This window comes from Anopheles ziemanni, unplaced genomic scaffold, assembly GCF_943734765.1.
Source record: "Anopheles ziemanni unplaced genomic scaffold, idAnoZiCoDA_A2_x.2 scaffold_12_ctg1, whole genome shotgun sequence".
Taxonomy (NCBI): domain Eukaryota; kingdom Metazoa; phylum Arthropoda; class Insecta; order Diptera; family Culicidae; genus Anopheles; species Anopheles ziemanni.
Window position 1 is genome coordinate 465567 of NW_026690043.1, and position 20945 is coordinate 486511.

At 37.7% G+C, this 20945-nt stretch overlaps 4 protein-coding genes across 4 annotated transcripts; 3 read left to right on the top strand and 1 right to left on the bottom strand.

Moving 5' to 3' along the window:
- Nucleotides 1-402: 402 nt before the first annotated feature.
- On the top strand, nucleotides 403-1257 carry LOC131292849 (uncharacterized). The gene is made up of 2 exons (XM_058320943.1): nucleotides 403-730; nucleotides 794-1257. The coding sequence occupies exons 1-2, from the start codon at nucleotides 403-405 to the stop codon at nucleotides 1255-1257; spliced, it is 792 nt and encodes a 263-aa protein (XP_058176926.1).
- A 143-nt stretch (nucleotides 1258-1400) lies between these two features.
- Nucleotides 1401-3379, top strand: LOC131292850 (uncharacterized). Its single transcript, XM_058320944.1, has 3 exons — nucleotides 1401-1434; nucleotides 2588-2833; nucleotides 2931-3379. Exons 1-3 carry the CDS (start codon nucleotides 1401-1403, stop codon nucleotides 3377-3379), a joined length of 729 nt encoding a protein of 242 aa, XP_058176927.1.
- A 5996-nt stretch (nucleotides 3380-9375) lies between these two features.
- On the bottom strand, nucleotides 9376-16715 carry LOC131292851 (neuropeptide-like precursor 1). The gene is made up of 5 exons (XM_058320945.1): nucleotides 16638-16715; nucleotides 12686-13391; nucleotides 12161-12374; nucleotides 11576-11728; nucleotides 9376-9724 (listed from the first exon to the last, which is right to left on the bottom strand). Exons 1-5 carry the CDS (start codon nucleotides 16713-16715, stop codon nucleotides 9376-9378), a joined length of 1500 nt encoding a protein of 499 aa, XP_058176928.1.
- Nucleotides 16716-20224: 3509 nt separating this feature from the next.
- On the top strand, nucleotides 20225-20940 carry LOC131292852 (uncharacterized). Its single transcript, XM_058320946.1, has 3 exons — nucleotides 20225-20269; nucleotides 20402-20534; nucleotides 20624-20940. Exons 1-3 carry the CDS (start codon nucleotides 20225-20227, stop codon nucleotides 20938-20940), a joined length of 495 nt encoding a protein of 164 aa, XP_058176929.1.
- The last annotated feature ends 5 nt before the right edge of the window (nucleotides 20941-20945 follow it).

The window sequence follows — 20945 nt, forward strand, 5'->3', positions numbered from 1 at the left end:
TTTTAAACAATGTACGGTTAACGCCTCCACTTTTGTACGTATAGGCATTATTTTTGCATCATTTACGATTCAATCATATTGCATAGAAGTATGATTATTTCAAGTTGATATTCGATTTACATGCATATGTGTTGTGTGGGTAGTAACGATCAAGCCCCTACCGTAGACAAAGATGAAGAGGAGAAACTCTATGGAGCTACGAAGCTATCGTAGCTATGAGGTCGTAGATTCGAGCTAAGCGCTATCTGCATATTTGTACTGTTAGCCCTTGTTAAGACGGCACTGAGATGATATTGTTTCTAGATAAGAGGATTTGTCACGTGTCCGATGCATCGTAACGCGTTTCTCGCCGGTAAACTATTTAAGTGGATCGTTTAGATTCACATCAACTCTTATTTCGAAATGCAGTTTGCTTTGCTACTGTCGGTGATATGTCTGATTGGTGAAAAAAGCTATGCTCAAGTGGCAGAAAAAAAAAGTGTGGCTCTCAACAGCAGAGCGTTTGTTAGGCAAAACTGTGATGGAATTAAAAACTTTATATGTGATTCATGTACATCTCGGAAACCATGTTTTGGTGTACAAGAAATCGACGTTTCCATACCATGTGGAAGCGATGCATACTGCACCGCATTAACTGCAGGGGATCGATGTGGACCAATACCTTCCGATGAGTGTCGCGCATCAACAGCAAGCCAACCATTCACATGCTCATCGTCAGGAGTTTTCCCAGGTCTGCGTATTAACTCTGGTACAATGGGAATTTATATAAAGTCAACAAAAACTACATTTTCAGATCCCAACAATTGCAATGTTTATCATGTGTGTCTTGCCGTCAACAGTATTTCTAACGTGTACAGATGCGCTCCTGGATACGTGTTCGATATAACGACTTTTGCATGCTTGCGCCAACTCTCATCGACAGCTTGTGTCACAGTTCGGTGTGTTGTTGGAAGTCCTGCTTATGTATTGTATGGCACCAGTCGTCGATATTATGCCATATGCGACGGACAAAATTTACCAGCTCAAGTATACCGATGTCCGAACGGAGCTCTTTTTACGTTCTTTTCAGCTTCCTTACCTTATGGTGAATGTGTTTACTCTTGTACGGGCCAAGGAAACTACCCGAATAGTAACAATCCAAACTCCTACTTTCAGTGTTACATTTCGAACGGACGTCTTGTTTACACAGAAGTAGATTGTCCTACAAACACCGTTTTCAATTCAACGTTAAGGTATTGTATTTTATCGACACAATGACGGTGTTGTGTTTTCTCAACGCAATCAATAAAAACCATATTTTCGTACATTATATAAAGTGTACAATAGCATGGAAAATTTTTGTTTTAAAACACATTTAACATAATTGTAGTCGGTTGAACATAGGCTAAAACTTGTGTACTATGTACTATCATATCGCATCACTAAGTGAAAGAGGTAAGATTGAGATAAAGTCATTATGGTTAAAATAAAAATAAAAAAAAAATTAAAAAAAATAAATTCATTCATATCATTTTTATTGTTTTATAAAATGTGTTTATTATTTATTAGGTCCATCGGACATTGTTTGTCTACATGAACACTTATGAACTATATTACAAAATTAGGAAAAACGCGAACGCAGAGAGTCACATAAAGAGGTCCTCATTGCCGCAGCCGAAATTTGTACGAAAATGCCTTACACTTAGAAACTGTTGAGGCCGAAGACTTCTGGCGTCGAAAAATGTATTTCACTCAACAAGTTGGGAGCGTCAAGTTGGTTATTAATAAGTCCTGCTATAAATACTGAGCTGTCTTACGCCGCGTTGCCAACTGTTGTAGGTCGAGTAGCAGGCACCTAGCCTCGTACGAAGGGAGGGTATCCCCTGCCCCCCAAGGCCGCAACCTAATGGCATAACGTGTTGCTTTTTTCTGAATGGTCTCAATCCCCTGAGATCGGATGGCAGCAGAAGGACACCATACAACACTAGCATATTCTAGTACCGAACGCACAATCGAACAATACAAAGATTTAATAGTAAGTGTCCGCAATGTCCAGGTAAATTGCGTCAACCTGTGTGCCGGAGTCCAGGCTACGCTTATACTACAAGTTGGCGAATTCGACGCTTTCACAAGATGAAGTTCGTGGTAGTCGATCGCCTTGGAACGAACCCGTGCTGAGTTGGACTGATATAGCTAGAAGTATGATGAGACTGATATAGCTGATATAGCTCTCATAATGGCATCACAATTATTTACACTTTGATAAAAAACATTTTCAACGATTTTCTTGTATAAAATAAAGGCATGATGTTTGAAGCAAGTTGAAGACGAGATTAGCATATGCATGAAGTATTGTCACGGAAGAATTATTTCAACAAATGTTTGATGAATCATTCAGACATTCAATATAACCGCAGATAAACTCGAACTCTTTCATAAATGCAGCGACGGACATCAGCGAGAATAGTGAAGATCGAAATGGTACTCTGTGCAGTTGTCCTTTTTATTTTGATAGCCACTGGGTTTACCTCGGCACCTGCTCAGGTACTACAAGAGTCTGGAGCGAGTGTTGTTGGCTTTGATGTAGGGGTTCTTTTAAACGAAACAGTTCCTAATACAAGGGCGAGAAGAGCATCTGGCGTGTGCGATGGAACAAAGCAGATCGTTTGCGACAGTTGCACCACACTTCGGGTGTGTTTAGGTCCAAGTCAAACAGTGCTTTGCCCAACGGATCAGCCCTACTGCATCCATGGCACAACATCCGATAGTTGTTCGAATGTACCCATTGCGGACATATGCGACGAAGACATGCAAAATTCGGCCGTGATTTGCTCAGCTGTAGGAAAGTTTCCAGGTTTGTAGAAAAGTACTTTTTGATTTCATGGCACTAACTAAAATCTGATTTTGCTAATTCTTTTTCATCTTTTTTTTGGTTTATGCCAAACAATCAGATGCCAGTAATTGCCATATTTATCACATTTGTGCTAACGTCGGAGATACATCGTCCGTATACGCGTGTCCCGTTGGATACGTCTTCAATGAAGCAGTCCAGTTGTGCGCCAAAGAAAATGTATTCTCGCGCTGCATTACTCTACAATGTAGTGCAAACTTCGTAGGCAATGTGCGATACGGCCTTTCGAAGCGTTACTTCGGTTTCTGTGCTGGTTCTGGACAAAAACCCATCGTGTTTCAGTGCCCGATAGGAGCCACCTTCAATTTCATTACTGGATCTACGTTTGGCGAGTGCGTCTACAGATGCCCCCGTCCGGGAAATTTTCCGAACAGCAACGATCCAGCAACTTATTTCCAGTGTTTCTGGTTTAATCGACGATTACTATTTAACTTGGTGCGTTGTGTTGGTGGAAAGAATTATAATCCAACACTAGGATATTGTGGCTAAATGGCTAGGCGAATGGCTTGCAGTGGTATCCTTTGAGTTTACTTTGCAATAATAAATCTGTTTCTTTCGAAAATATTTAATAGCGTTGAAAACAGTATGTGGCACAAAGTAAATTTTCCTTTTATATTTATTAGAACCAAAGATGATGAATATACCACTACACTATTATCCTCGGAAGATATTTTTAAATGCTGTTCTATATTTGTAAATGCTCTTGCTGCTTCATAACTAAAACTGTAATTGTGCTAGGTATCGGAAAAAAACCAGGGTTAATTAAACGCACCGATTTCGACCTCAGAGAATAATAGGTTGGCCACCGTCTTTTACGCAGGAACAGGTGTAAAAGGTTACATTTAGTCGGTAAATTTGTCGGAAAGATCAGATTACAGGATTTTTCTATGGATAGCGTAAGCATCATTAAGCAAGTTGAATATACCTTTAAACACCGAAATTTAATTGGTGCTTAATAAACCGTTAAACCCATCAGGGCATCGTTAAACCTCGGTGTCAAATCGATAAACTTGGAAAAATGTTTTTTTTTATTTTAATCTATTTGGATTACGTATAAAAAAAATCAAATAAACAGTTTAGCATTTTTTTATGACGGTTAAAGATACCCAATAGATGTTATCAAATCGATACCGGAATTTAGCGATGCCCTGCTGCATGTAACTGTACCGCTTATGTATCTAGCAATCCGTGATTATTTTTCCTGATACCCAACACAATAACCTTGAGGCGACCTTGGTGCACAAGCACCTTAATAAAGCAAGTAACCTCGGGCAACTTAGCTACTAACTGTACTAAAACGAAAGGACTCGCTCTAGCGCGTTAGAGCGAGTTCACCAGAGCGCTCCCGAGGACACCGATCGGGCGTCCAGTTTTTCTTTAACGTGTTGGCCAAGATACGGAAGGCGCCGCACCAACGAACAAATATCCACTAAAATATTCCCAATGATTACAAAATAAAAATTAGCACCGATCACTGTCAGGTACGCTAAAACCTTTCCAGTAGGATGTAATTTATCTGAATATTGGTACGTAAAGAACAAGAGAAGAGGCAATTTGTTTTAATTCAACGTAAAAACGTACGAACCCTGTGTACTTTTTTTTTAATTTTCACAACTATTGGAATACATTTTCTTTTCGTTCAAGAGGAAACTAAATTTAAGGCTCTATTTTTCTGTCCACTAATTGACTAACTAGGGGGTGCCCATGGCGCAGCGGTAGCGCGAGAAAACACCACACCACAGGTGTGGGATCGAATCTCGAGTCTGGCATCCTCCGGTATTACGAACGGCTGACCACCGATCTATAATATACCGTCTTTCGGTCACACAAACTCTCTTCGGAGAGAGGCCTTGTCCCACTTGGGGATGTCGTGCCACATAAAAAAAAATTGACTAACTTTTAAACTATAAAACTAGTAGGCGCTTTTTATGACGGGTATAGGAAGATACATTTTTGTTATCTTTTTGATACCGACATTTTCATACGAAAATGCAAAAAACTAGACAATGTGCAGCTATGCAATTAATAGTGATAACCAGTGGCGTCTCGTGAGAAAATGAGATGGTTGTGCACCTTCAAAAAAAGTCATACCTTCTAAGGTAACCATATAACGTGGTTTATTAGAACCAGTACGACACAACACACGAGGAAGAATTTGGTCAGGATGTTCAGTGATCAGGATGTTCTGCAATCTTTAATTGCTACTAATTGAATCTACCTGAAAAACGAGTTGCTGATGAAACGAGAGAGATGAAACAGCTCATCTACGATGTCCTGCTCAATGTTTATGTATACATTGACTGGTAATTTCACGCTAAATAGAACAATTGCATGAAAAATCTTTCGATTGAAATTGTGTGCACCAGCAGTATTGCCCAGTACAGCATGCCTGCTTAGACATTTTTCAATTAGCTTTAAATTGTTGGCTATATTTGCGTGTTTGTTTCTTCGATTTTATTTCAAAGTTTTATTTTCTTCCAAATTTACTTCACGAACGTCAATATCTACTCGATAAATATATCCGCGGTTAGGCAATGTCTGTGAAGAAAATTCTTATTTGGCAAGTCACACTCACCTCGGGTCCGGCCTGGGTACAATCTAATGTGCACAGGAAAGGTACCTATTCATTGACAATTTCACATGGACGCATTCAACACATGCACGAGAGAACTAATGTGTACATATACGATTGGCTAGTGCACTGGCAGAAGTGCCCACCCGTAAACAAAACTGATTGACTTTCCAACTGGATTTGTCTCTTGCTAATAAGAAAACTAGCGCTTCTTCACCGTTCGTAATGAGAATGGAATTATGAGACTGTGGTTAAGAGAACTGCTCTTATTTGATTAAAGATGCTCGTTTGTAGCAGCGGTGCACCAGCAGAAGTGCCCAGCGCAGCGTTGTAAAGCGTTAAGTAGATATTGAACGCAACTATTGCGGGTGGAAATTACAATACCATAACTAAACAAATAATTTTGTGATTCTTTTTATAAATTCATGACTGTGCAGTGCACAGGTTGCTCAGGTGGACGATACGCCACTGGTGATAACACAAAACACGGCAAACAAGTAATGTTGTTTTGGAGGAAACGAATGCTAATAAAGTATCATGACGCGTGAAGGCTAAACTCACAAGGCAAATAGTTACTCTTGAACGAGGAAGGGTTTACTCTCTTAAAAACAGGTTTGAGACACTTTCTTCAGAGTTGGTGTTTCGTTGTTATAAGCATGCATTTCTATGCACATATGGATTATTGTTTTCTAGTGCGCTATTACTAAAAGCTCTAAGTACACACAGGTACAGGTAGCGCAGAGAACGGAAGTCCGCTGGTAAGCAGTATGACGCCAGTACTGCAAAGAGCAACATCAGATAGGAGAAACTTTGCTCCTACCTTTGTTAGTAACTAAATTCATCTAGTTCGATTTATTATTTCTACGCAAACCTAGCACAAACAACATTTTAACATTTCAATTAAAAATGATTTATTCGGTACCAGAAGTTCAAACATTATTTCTCATGATCTGCAGTTTAGCGTCGGTGAGAAAATAGTTTGTAGTGATTTTCTAATGTGTGTTTCCTCCAATTCCAAGTGCAGATTTCACACCATTACCTTTAACTCAACGACAGGTCGTCAGAGCTTCTCCGGTGATCGTTTTAATTGCCAATGGAAGCGAAATCACGATAAATTTTCCTGGAGAAAATAACAACAATCACATGTTTAATGTTGTTAGTGCATCGGGCAACAACAATCCATCCATGTTCGACTGGATCGGTGGCAATGGTGCAAACAAGGCTCCAACGATCAACCTTGGAAAAGAGAATGGTCTCGAAACATCACGACGTACTGATGACAGCTCCGAAGACGATAGGCTTCCTTCCGTCCTCAAACCCATTTTTAAAACACGTAACACAGAACAGTTCTACCAAACCGATAGCATACTACCTTGGATCACTACAATAACTGAAAAAAATCCTACAAATTCATCTACTATACTTACCACATCTGCTGATATGGGTTGAGTTATTCGAAAGGTATTAACTCATTCCCAGTTATAACTCCATCAAAATTTTTATTTAAATAAAACAAATATCGCGCTGTAAAGTAGCATTATGAATTCATTCGTGTAATTTTATTTGAATGCTTTATATTTCATTATAAGGACTTTTGTTTATTTTCATGCGACCATTGCACAGATCGTTAGGGAGAAAGTGGTTCAATCGTTATGATTAGCTCTTATATATCTGTATTCATATATCATGTATTTATATTTACGTAGTGATGCTTGTCGGAACCCAAACGAATGACATGTTTACACTTTTTGACCGACATTAATGTTTCTTCATTTATTTTAAAATACAGTTCACAAAAAATAAATCGAACGACCTCTTCTTATGAGCAGAATTACAATCCTGTGGATGTCCAGGGCGGCCTTGTCTATGCGTTTTTTTCTGCAGTATAATATTTTACTTGAAGTAACTTTAATGTTATATGGAACACACCAGTTACAAACTTTTCAATATTCATGATATAAATCTTGTCATACGCATGGATGTGAGCATGCTTTATCTATGCCAATGATAAATTATTGTCTTGTTTGCACTGCATTCATTTAAATACTAGCTTTCCAGCACTTTTCTAGGCACCTGCTGAGTGTCCTACAATATTTCATATTTTAATATATCTTTATTTTATTATTGTTGCCATTTATTGTCAGATTTTGCTTACGATGCAATATTACACATTGACAGTAAACATTTATTATTTCAGACTTCAAGTGTGTCAATCTGTTTACCCCATTCTACGTAGGCAGACTCTTTGTGGGAAAGGTCACAATGATATAATTCCTATTTTACTGTTTGGAGTTTTGATTCTGTAATCGATACTAATTATCCTTGAGGGAAAACTGTGCATGTCTTATGGCATTGTGTCATTATTGTAATCCTCCTTGTTGTAACGCCCAACTCCGATGACGCTGCCGCAAATGTACGACATATTATTGTCCTAAGTGCCAATGTTTTATTCGTATTTCCTTTATAGAACAGGTTGTGTAGCTGTCAATGTCAATATCATCACAAATATCATGTACATGGAGATATTAGGTAATATAAAATTTTCGACCATTTCTTCACACTGCATGGGATCAAAATGCATTTTCTTATAATTGATTGCCGCATGTTGGCTTTGTAATAAGTAATCGAAGTATTTTTATCTCTTAATTTTTTCCACAAGATTCATTCACTCGTCGGACTTCAACGTGAAAACCACGCCCGTGCAAGGAATAACATTTTCAAAGCTACAACCTTTATTTATAACATAAAACGGCAGAAGTCGTTCAAAAATGTATAGAAACGAGTGAAAATCGAGATATTATTGTCAATTTAAATTGATGTTAAAACATTATTAGCGTAGCCATTTTTTACACAAATTTCGGGCTGCATTAGCAAAGCTTCCAGTTATTCTAACATCCAATTTATGTTGTAAGCAAGGAAATGCTACAGAATGCTGAAACATTGTACTAGCGAACCATTTGACCGTTTCCCAGTTAGCCTTTTGTGTGTATGTGTTTTTATTCTAACGTATATTGTTTTTATTGTTTTCATGCTAAGAATAGTTGACACCATCGAACAAAAGTAAAATAAGTCAAAAGTAATGTGAGCTCATATCAGAAAAGTTGAGATATTTTACATGGTGTTTTAACAAATATCAATCTTGTTTATTGAAGGTTTAATGAAATCTTACGTTAAATTTTTATGTATTATAAAATAATTATACTCCCTAATTAACGCAAGACGCTTGTAAGGCATATCAGTACGTTTCGTCCAAACAATGTTTCCAGCTCCTGCTATCCTGAGTAATCGGATTACTCTACACTATTGAATGAAGAGTAAAAAATCACAATGCCAGTTGATTTTTCAAATGTATTGTTGAATTGGCTCAGAATGCCTGGAATCTTTGCAATGTTTCATAATCTTTTGAGTAGATCAATTAAAATAACCGCACCAGCCATCATTTCGTTTTCAGCTACTTATCTCCAGGTTTTAAATATTTAATTCTCCAAACACCACAAATGTATATCAATTTGCATCAGGATAATATATGATCATCATTCAAAGATTCGTGTATAATATGCATTGGACAGTTACATATACGAGGCTGTCACTACCATCTTGATTATTGTTTCAGTTTTCCATTGTGTTTTCTAAATATTTGATATGAGCAAAGAGATATGAGAATATTTTGATATTATACCGAATGAACTTACAATCAAAAAACGATTACAATTCATTCGGTTGTAAGTTGTGTTTATATTCAATGGAGTCGCAATTGAAGACACAAAATAATAAAGATTTCAAACACTCCCTTGAAAACTTAAAGGATCTATTCATATTACACAATAGCTTCTTTAAATAAAATTATGTTTTTGTATTTTGGTAATTGGTAAGTTGTTCTCCATATTAGAAACATCAGCTAGCAAAATACAAATTATTTATAAAACCCCGTACTTCTACCGTACATAGCCTGAATGTACTTATTGTCCAGATAGTACTGTTTCTTAAGATGGTATAGCAACTTACGCAGGCGGCTGGCGCATCGGTACTCCTCGGCCGTGTAAAATGGACTCATTCGTTCACTGAAGTATTCTTCGTGAGCGTAAGGATGATTCACGAAGACCTCTCCAGTGTAGCGCGGCAACTCGGGGTGGAGCTGCACCCCACGAGGACTGTAGCCCTGGAGTTCTCCAGCTAACGGTGTCTCGGAATCCGCTAATGCATTGTCTACATACGCCGCTGGTTGGCTGTCGTAGTGGCTCTGGTCGGGAGTAAAATTCGACCTATTCAAGCAACAGGGTAAAATATACGGACGAACATACAAATTAGATATTTCAGTCCATTAAAATTTATCAATAAAAAACAATTCAAACGAAACTTTCAAAAAGTACAGTGCGTGCAAATTAAAAAATGCAACTGACCAGTTTTTTTTAATCACACATATTTTACTACGAAACAACCGATCAAAACAATTCATTGCAACGTTGAATACACAGATTTATGGGTTATGATTTATTTCCCAATGGATTTGTTGAACTAGTTTCAATTAATTTGACACCTTTTTGTTAATTTATGTTCTGAGCAAGATATACATCTATGATAAACTATTTCGAATGTTTCGAAGAATCATGCAATCATATACATTAAACTATTTGTATTGAATAAAACATAAATTGGAAACTAGCTAAGAAACTGGAAAGACAACAGGAAATGCTGATCACCTGCTTCGTGGACGTGCTAAGGTTTGTTTGGTTTAACAGTGTAAACATTTGTTTTGTTTTTCATTGCCGATGAATGGGAAGAAGAAAAGTAAAAATAACTAGTGTAAATACTCTTTGCAGGAGATATTTGTTATCATGAATACAACCCCAGATAGGGATTTTTCTTGGAACGAATAATGCTCATTCATATGTTGTGGCAGCGTCGTGTACAATAAAATAGACTGTGTGTTTTTTCTTCGAATGATATAAATGAATACTCCATTGCCAAAAATCCTTAAATAAATTGTTAAAATATAAATAATAGTGTTGGTATCGCAAAAATAAACACACACGATACAAACAATGCGCGTAGCGTTGAAAGAGTTTCAGAATATATGACCTTATTATGCAGTACATTAAACACATGTGTGTACAAGATAGAATATACTCATCTCATACAAAATTGCTGTTGTACTCTATTATCTTATCATTTGACCTTACATTCTTCGATTCAAGGTAGTTATCTTTTTATTTACATAACTGATTGCTTATGTACACCAGCAACAGTCGTACAGAAAGACTGCTAAGCGCGGTATTTCTAGAAAGCGCGATGTCAGTTACTCTTGTAATGGTCACTTTAGAGGACTGTAATTTGAAAGCAACTGTGTCAACGTTGTTACTGATACCTAAGTATATCAACCTAGCATGAGATACATCCTGGTTAAGGAAAGTAATAGCTGATACAAGGGTCCGTAAGAGCAATGCGTATACATCGATTAGAACACGGCCGTTGCTCTTCCACGTGCGCGACTTGAATTCTATGTCCAATACCTTCCCTGCTTAGGACAATTAGTTATCCACATACGCCAACCGACGAACATTCAGCACCAAACAAAACTTCATTTAGTGCAATATTTTTAAATTAGAATGACTTGTCTTTTCTCGCCCAAAACAGTAAGAACTGATAGAATTTCAAACTTACCCTAAAATCCCTATCGATAGATTCACAGTGTCTTTCTTCACATGCCTTTGCTACAGATAGACTCTAAAAAGCATGTTGTACCATGTGACAGTTAATTTTCTTACAGTGTGCACAACAAAAACTATACCTTCCAAGGTGTTTGACCGGAGACTAACAACTAAACCATTGGAACATTTATTTAAGACATTGGTCAAAAACATTACTAAGTAGTAAGACGTGTGGAGTTGAAGTATGCAAAAAAAAAGGTTCTTGGTAACAGGAAGGGACATTTATAGCAGCTTCTTTATGTCTTAGAAACAACAACGAGGAGGCGTACACTTGCAAACATAATTGCCAGAAGGACTAGGGAGTAGCAATATGCAAACAGAGTCAAACATCATCATCATCCATCTCATTCCTTTGATAGAACATCTACGAACAAGCAACCGCTTCAACTTCCTACTATTTGAGACCTCGCCCTTCCGGCCCGGCTGAAACGGTTTCCACGTAACGGTCGGAACGATGGCGCCCAGCCAGAACGAACGATAGAAGCAATGTGACGTTTGGTAGGCCTGGTGTCTGCTAGCTCATTTTCGCCATATCCATTTATAACGTATCCTTTGCTACTTCTCGGGATGTTATCATCAATAATATTATCGCGGTTATAGGCCGTATCCTCTTCGTTATTATAAGAAAATCCGAAACCAGAATATTCATCACTAACATCGCGTGTATACTTCCGTTTCGTATACTGACGATAGCGATTCAATGCTCCAACTCGGGGTAGGGAACCTGATTGCGCGTTTGAATCGGACAGTCAGAGAGGAACAGAATACAAAAAAATATCATTTTTCCAACGCCATCAGATGACCATGTTCACTACCTCGGCATGCTTTCAAAGTCGCTTTTGGCGGTAGCCGTTGCAAACATTATTGCTATTGTTAAGTGTAACTTATCTAAAAGCTTTTGATCACAACATGAGCCGGGACTATGGACATGGCTGAGAGATTTTTAATTCATATAAAATTTTGCCACACAAATGAATATTTGTCAATTACTTACCAAGGAAACGCTTCTGTTCGAGATGATTGTCTGTATTGTAATAAGGATATGTTTGAATCATCGCCGCCATTAGTTCCTCATAGTCAACAGGAACCGTTTGGTGTACGGGTTCTAGAACTTCCGGACTGCTTTCTTCGACATCATCGTAGTACAACTCACGTTTTTTTCGGCCACCTTGCGAGTTCTTTAGCGATTGAATATTACGCTTTTCTGTGAAAAGTTACAATTTATCATGTTCAATATAATCATTGTAATCATGAAAAAAGTTAAGCTTTAAAATGGAGATTATAAAAAAAAGTTCTATGGTGTAGAGGTTTTACAATATTAAGGATAACCAATTAACTGTATTAACTCTATCAAGATTCGAATTTGTTCGTAAGGCCTTTTCCGAAAAACCGAGCAAAGAGTAATTATGTTAGGTCTAACTATTCCCTATAACTAAACATAAATTAAAATATAAAACATCATATGGACCTGCTTTTATGTTCTTCAGATTATTTGCATTACTTTGTCTTGCTTACCGTTATCACCAGTTGATCCTGACCCATCAGAGAGTTTATTATTCAGTTTCGGTAAGCTCCATCCGCGTACCAAAGTTTGAATATTACGCTTGTCTGAATTTCCGTACCCCGGAAGTGCATTATCACGAGCTAAGGATTGCATGTTGCGTTTTGGAGCAATCGACGGTAACATGCCGGTACGAAGCAATGACTGAATATTTCGTTTTCCGGGAAGCTCATACTTTCGAGCCAACGACGCAATGTTTCGCTTGCCATTTGCCATGTAACCGGACTTGAATGCTGAAACAACATTCCGTTTATCCTCGGTCCACTCGCCGTCTGGGGTGGTGTCTTCCGATTCAGGATCGCGAGATGGCAGTTGTCCGTTTTTGGCCAGTGTAGCCAAACTGCGTTTCAGATAATCTGGTTGATTGCGTAGCAAACCGGCCCGTGCTAGTGCATCTATATTACGTTTTCCAAAAATAGCACCATCTCGCACCAACGACCGGTACGAACGTTTGTCTTCGTAATGACCACTGCCAGCTTCAGAGCTCTCATCAACAGTTTGATAGTTATCAGATGGTTCTTGTTCCAAAATGTGTCGTAGTTGAGTGCGGAGGGCAGCAGCATGCATTTCATATCCTTCATCTGGGTACGTTAAGTCACGTAATAATGTCTCGAGCTCGCAAGGTTTTAACCGTCTTCCCTCATAGTATTGAGCATTTACCTGGAATAATAATAGTAATAATATATATTAATAATAATGCTTTTAGGCACCATATCTTCAATAGACATCATTATTATTATAATAATCATTATTATTATTAGTATTTAACTTTAAAATTGTTTGACACACCGGCTTTACAAAATCACAGTACTTAATCCAAACAGTGGGGTTCGCGGCAGCCGAGCGGTAGCGCCGGTGCATTAGATAAGTTAGGACGTGGTAGACAAGACAGATACCAGCGTGTAAGAAGGAGGGCGGAGCGCATTATGTGGAACGGAATATAGAAGCGGTGGCCGCGAGAAGGATAGGATAACCAGGGCATCAATGTCAATGATTTTGTTTTATTTTCAACGATTTCAAAGTTTCTTTAGAATTTGAATAATTTCCTAATTCCAACTTAAATAGGACCTACGCTAACAGCATAAACAGTTAGTTTGGTAAGTAAGCGTTCAACAACCTACAGCAGGGCTCGGCATTCAATTACTAAAAATTTCCAGATGATTAAAAGGAAACCGACAGCCAGAGGCGGATCTACCTATGAGGTCCACGGTCCACCAGCAAAAAAATAATTTAAAATGTTTTCGTCATCGCTGTTAAAATTGATAAAAAGATTTGATAATTTGAGAGCGATTTAAAAACCCTTTAAATTAAAAAAATAAAAATTTAATTCAGAGTGATTATTTTCAGATAATGAAGATCTAATGTCTGATTTCATAAAATAAGCAAATATGCGTCCTTTACGTGTATAAAGGATTGCTAACTGTTGTAAAAAATAAGTCCAATTTTGGCCATAAGTATAGAAACACTTAGAGCAATGGAAATGTCTGGAGGGCCCCGTTTATCCAACCGCTTGGGGCCCCCGAACGGATCCGCTTCTGCCGACAGCGCAGGCCGGATACCTTAAACCAGGGATGTCAAACATGCGGCCCGCGGGCCACATGCGGCCCGCAAGAACATTGGGTGCGGCCCGCGACCCCTTTGAAACATTACATCGAAAGTTTGGATCCTTGAGTATTGGCTTATAGCAAATACCAATATATTTAATGTAAATTTTTTCACGATCTGCGAATTGCAAGAGAACTGAACGAATGTCAATTTAAACAATTTCAATATGAAAGTGATATGCAACTTTGCAGCAAAGGTTTTACACAGATTTTTCTAGACAAGTGGATAAATAGTGTTTATAGAAAACAAACGTGATGAACTACAAGACCATTCCATACAAAATAAGAAATGCGGAGCAATAAGTTAGCTATTGTAATTGTATACCTTTACTTTTCTAAAATCATTAACAAAATACACAATAGTGTTGAACTGCAACATATATTTCAATAAACTTGATTTGAATTCGTTAAAATTTGGAAAACGACTGAGCAACAACCCCTCTCTTTTACTCAAAATTTTTCAATTTTATAAGAAGTAATATAATACGAAAAAATGTGAAAATGTAAAACATGATTGACTGTTAAGATAAAACCACATTCATAAGAACATATTTTCATCACTCCAATCAATTATATGGTTTGGCCCGCGAGCCTATTTTGGGAGAAAATGCGGACCGCGAACCTATTTCGGGAGGAAATGCGGCCCGCAAGGTGAAACGAGTTTGACATCACTGCCTTAAACGATGACTTAATGTTTTCAAGGTAGTACCATTTTGAATAGAGTATCAACTTTCTAATTAGTAAAGTTACTTAGAACGTGAGAAGTGATAAAATATTTGAAATTTTATCGTTAAACTTTTTGAAGTTTTTTTTTTTTTAATTTTGACTTTTTTCAGCATAGAACAAGAACACCTCGCCCAACAATTCTGATCTTCATTGTTGTGAAGAAAATGTAAGCAAATCCGATAAAATTGAGATGGGTTTTTCGTATGAAGCACTAACATTTTCTTACGGGAAGGATAAAATCAGTTGGCAGCCCGAATTTGGACCGCGGGCTCGACTTTGCCGACCCCTGACCTACAGTGTCAACAAATATCTACACCGAAAAAAGTTACGGTGGTGGCGAGCAGTGAGATTTAAAGACAATTAAATTTCTTGTTATTACTTGATTTTATTTTCCCGAAAAAGCAAAATTGTTGATCAAAATGTGATCCCGCTTTTGGTTACATGAAAACATTGAAACGTATGTTGTGTTTTTTCACTGATTTTGGATGGTTTTAGCTCCATTAAAGTTAAGATTGTTTTGCAAGATTAATAAATTAAAACCTAAGAGAGCAACGTTAAAAAAATTGACAAACCTTCATCGTTGATAAGAAAAAAGTTAACCAAGTTATTCGAATGAAGTCAATTTTATTGTGAAGTTACATCTGTTAAGTACTTTCAAAAAATATTCCTACGGCCAACAAAGCGGCCTTGGCCGAAACATTAGCCATAGCCGACAAAACCAATCGTGTAACGATGTTTTCAGTTGTTGTGAGGCATTCATTTCCAAATATAATACTATTCCGTTAGTTCCTACCTTTAAGTGTTGTAAATGATTTTCGATTGGTTGTAGTTGAGAGGCATAAGAAGGGTTAGCAATGTGAAGTATATCAATTATATTTGATTTACTGTGGGCAGGTATGTCCAAACTACTGAATCGTACTCTTTCTGATGTTTTCTGATAAATTTGCCTAATTCCAGAAGGTACGGCACACTATACACTCCTCCATACGCCAGAAGTCTTGACACGAAGAACTTCGACTTTGTGCAAAGCCTTCTCGCTGCCTTTCATCCACGATATGGCGTTCTATGGGAGTTAAGGGACCCCAAAACATTTTAAATATACTGTAACAAGCTTCAAAAGCAACAAAAAGTATCAGGATGTTTTACCACTTGTCTGCCTTTAAATAATCTTTGGTCACGTGATCCATGATAAAGCTGGATATTTTAACACACAACCAAACGTAGATGGTTTAATGTTTTAGCCACGGCGGATTCAACTTAAATTATACAGTTGTCAAACTTGTTCTAAATTTAAAAGAAATGCTACTCTTCATTTTGCTTTTAACAGAAAGTTGCTTGCGTTTTCCGTTTTTACATGAAAGGTCGTTGAAATTTGTCTATTTTTTTAATCCAAACGTTATTTCAACTGTACAAAGGTGTCTGTGGTCATCGCACATACTTATTATTTTAAATCAAGAGATTTCAATTTTCAACACTAATTTTGCTTTGCTCATGTGGCCAGCTATTAGTTATCAACAAACCAATAAATTCTAATTGCATTACAGGCATCCATTCTTACTTTGCTAATTATACTTACATGGTGGAATACTAGGATAAGCAGTGTAAAAATCCTCAGATACATCTTTGGCAGACCAAATTTTTCGCATCGAACCATTGTATTTTAGGTAGCCACTTTTGACAATAATTTAGTAACCGGTGTTTCGCTTATTAACTCATTTACACCTCACAGCGCGTTTATATCCCGAGTACAACCACCAACACTATTTTCTTTCAAAAGCACAACCTTGTAACTTATATTAACACTGTTCTTCTGCACTACGATTCTATTTAAGATTAAGTACCCTGGAAAGAACAAAACACTTTCAACCTTTTACATTGGAATGTGAATAGTGAGCAAATCCTGTTTATTCAAACACACGATATTTTCCTTCTTTCATGTGCCGAAACAGGATACACAGCCATAAGTCCTGATTAAGGTATACAGTATACAGGGTAAATATGCTGCAATAATAAAATTACCATCACCATACTTGTGTCAACTTTTACACATGGTTTGTTAATGACAAAATGATCAAGTGAATACATCGTCAGTTGGAAATTCTATAAGCCACCTGCAGAAAAATCACTATCAATTTTACTTTTCCCCACTATTAGTAAGGTCAGTCTACTTCGTGGTAATGAACAAGAGGCCCAAAATTTTTTGAATGTATGCAATATTTGGGGCTGGTGCTAATACTGGCACTGTGCCTGGGCATGTTACTTTTGCTAATGTACCAATCCAAATCCAAAAGACTGCCTGAGGAAGCGAGAAAAGACAACCTTGGGGGGGTTGAAAAATGACGCTTGATGATTCAATTAAATCGCATTGCTTGGAGAATATTTTCGATTACGATCCTTGCAAATCATTATGTTCTCATAAACAACAAGCACAACATTCGCGATAGATTAATAAACGAACCACTTAGACACCACATCACAAAATCGGTCTTTTCGATTCAGTCATAACCTTTATTGGCACAAGTGTACTTGTAGGTAATGATTTATCATATTTAATAAATCGGAAATCGTAATTGACTAACAACGCACAGACAAAACACTTCATTGAACTGAGGATAGACAGAGTGTTGCTTTCCGAAGAAACTACAACCAACACCTAGAAAACATATCCACACCGCTATAAATATCCTGAACGCTGCAAACTTGGCACTAGCCTGCAGAGACATACACTTGCATGAGCCCTACCAACTAAAACCTGGAATCCGTGTACCGTCACACTTAGTGCTGCGTCCGGAATCGCCTGACCAAGCGTACGATTCAACAATCCTTTTTATATCTGCCCAGTCTTGAAAAATTTCATGCAGGCGAATGAATGAATGAATGCGACCCGAACGTAGGCGCATGCGTACTGCCACAACCTTTTGGTCGAGAGCCTCAACAATTTTCCTACAAGGACAAAATATACCCACTCACCGACTGTGACTGTGCTCAATAGAGCTGCTCTGCCATTTATAACATCATGGGATGCTTAGCAACACTCCCTTTATCACGAACAGAAAAGCGTGGCTCCCGAACAGAAAAAAACAGGCAACAGTTGTGCTGGACGCACTGAGTTACCACTCAAAATGTGGCAATTGTAAAGCTCTCCTAAAATTTCCCCAAATGCTATATTTTTTCAAAATAATTATTGAATCTGTTTTCCATAAATCTGGAAGCAGTTATGAACAACAAATAAACTAAGAAACGTTGTGTTCGTTAAGTCTTTAAATGATTTAATTTCATTACAAGTGCATAAATTGTTCAGTAGAATATTCTGCGCGCAGAGTACCCAACAATTCATTCTATCATCGACAAACAAGCATCCCTAAAATAAGACTGACAACATTTATTGCCGCCGGAAGGAAAGATTTCATTCTGCCCACACAATCAAAGGACGTCATCCGAATGATTGCTACAGCGCAAGGCTTCGGTAACTTGTTGATAGTCCAATAAACATGTATTTGCATTCATCACTCGTATGCTTTGGCGCTTCCATCGTATCGCCACGAGGATGGAAACATGATACACTACCACCAGCATCAGTATCTAAGGCTGTGGTGCAATCCCCATTTCATTCGCAAGCTATTCCTCGAGTACTCATTCATAAAGCCTTCGGCATGGTTCAAGTGTGCCTGCAAAGTTATCATTTCCCGACGCGCTTTGCTCCTTTGACTGATTGCATTTCCTTCACGAAAACTTTTTCGATAATCATCGTATTCATTTGCTGCTCCGACTCGTATAACAAGAAAAATTTTATTCTTTCATTTTTACCACTAGCTTCTAATATGTATGTAGTAGCACATTGTTGGACGCTATAGTTTGATTGTGTATTCTGTGTTGTTTCGTTGCGGGCAAAACAACTTTTTTATAATCCGTACAAACCATGTAAATTTATGGATGGTTGATCAATTAATTTAAATACAAAAATATCACACAAAACTCAAATTTATAAAATATCTAGATATCTAATATTCTGAACTCTGATGCGTGAAAATCACAGTTAAAAAACAGAAGAAAACATGTGTTTTTTATGTGCCACAACACCCTTTAGTGGAACTAAGCCACTTTCCGGAGAGAGTTACTGTGACCAAAAGACGGTATATTATAGATCGGGGGTCAACCGTTCGTAATAGCCAGAAACTTCGAAACATCAGAACCATGCCACGAAAATGTGGACAAATGCGCCATTCCTAAATTATTGATGTTGAATACTTACTACATGTATATTTAAGGCTAAACTAAGAATTTGTTTCCTTCCTACTTCATAGTAAACTACGCAAATGGACACAATAGATCAATTTAAAAAACACGCATACACGCACAATTTCCTTCAATTTTGGCACCAGCTAGATAGATTAAAAACATGTGACAAAAATTAAGATCTACCGTTCGCAACAAAAAAGGGTCAGTACGTATGCGCCAAACGCAACAAAAATTACCCCGTCTGGTCACTCGGCCACTGGTGAAAGGAAATCATGAATAAAATCGTGATGGTGCAATTTCGGGCTCCCCATTGTTTTTGCAACTGAATTTATTACTCAAATAGCTGGACACGGAACCTAGACAAAGTTTATTCAACTCTAACAGTTTCACTGTTGGCCGATGGCTAGCCAAGTCACCAGAATCATCTATATTTCCAGAAATGGCACAGTCCTGTAAAACTATTATGAACTAAAAGCTAGGTGAAGCGATTGTCCAAGTCTTTTTGCAGCCAGTGACCATTCACGTGTTGGTTTGAGGCAAACTGGTAAGATAACCACAAAATAGATGGTCGCATTTTTTTAGAACGCTGTGCTAGAGTTCAGACGACGGGACGCCAAAGCTCAGTGCTGCAACTAATATGGTTGGTGGCAAAAAAGATTGAACCGCATTTCGTGACAAATTTGTGTGACATCCGTGAAAGTCCACATGATTGTATAGCGGAACAAATTGTTATCAGTTGCTTCTGAATTATTAAAATTTAGTTCCGTTCACACACAAATTACTCAACGATACCAATCAAATAAGATTCTCTTCGTGTTATTATCGAGATATACTTTCATGAGTAACTGCTAGCCTATATAAACCACGCAAAGTTCTTCCATTTATTGCAAACACTTAACCTAAGCCCAAATTACTGGTTCAACTATGAGAGTCATTGTTACATTAATTTGCAGCATATTTGTGCTGCTGGTAGGTATAACGTTGCCATTTGGTTAGGAATTGGCCAATGATATTACTGATAGTACGATCCTTAGCTTGTATTACTCACAATTTTATACCTTATTTCTTTTCGTCTTTTTTATTTTATTTTGCAACTTCTAGGCTACTGCCAACCCTGCTCATGACATAAAAAAACGCGCCAATGAAGAGAACATAAATGCGGCCATGCAGAAAGTCATAGAGAAGGGAATGGTTTTCGCTACCGGCGTCATCGAAAAGTTGAAGGATAGTGATGGTGCGGTCCTATGACATCCGTGATTCTTCCAACATTTTGTTAAATTAAAAATAGCGTCATAAATTGCTCACTATATTTTCTTTTTACAGTTGCGCGAAAGCTGATAGGCAAAATGTTTGGAGCGACCGGAGGTGGACGCGCAAAGCGATCGATTAGACTAGATACGGCGGTTACGAAATTAAATGTTGCCCAATATCAAAAGTTGGAGCTGCATAAAACGATCAATAAGGATGGCAATGGTAATGGAGTTACTGGTACTGATTCGTGTCCTATTGATCAAAATGAACTAAATTTGATCGAAACTGTTTCTATTCTGATCCAACAAGCTTTGGTTCAAGTTAATCAAATAATCAACGGACGCAAGGTAAACTACTTTATTCCGAAACCAAAGCCAGAGAATATTTAATATTC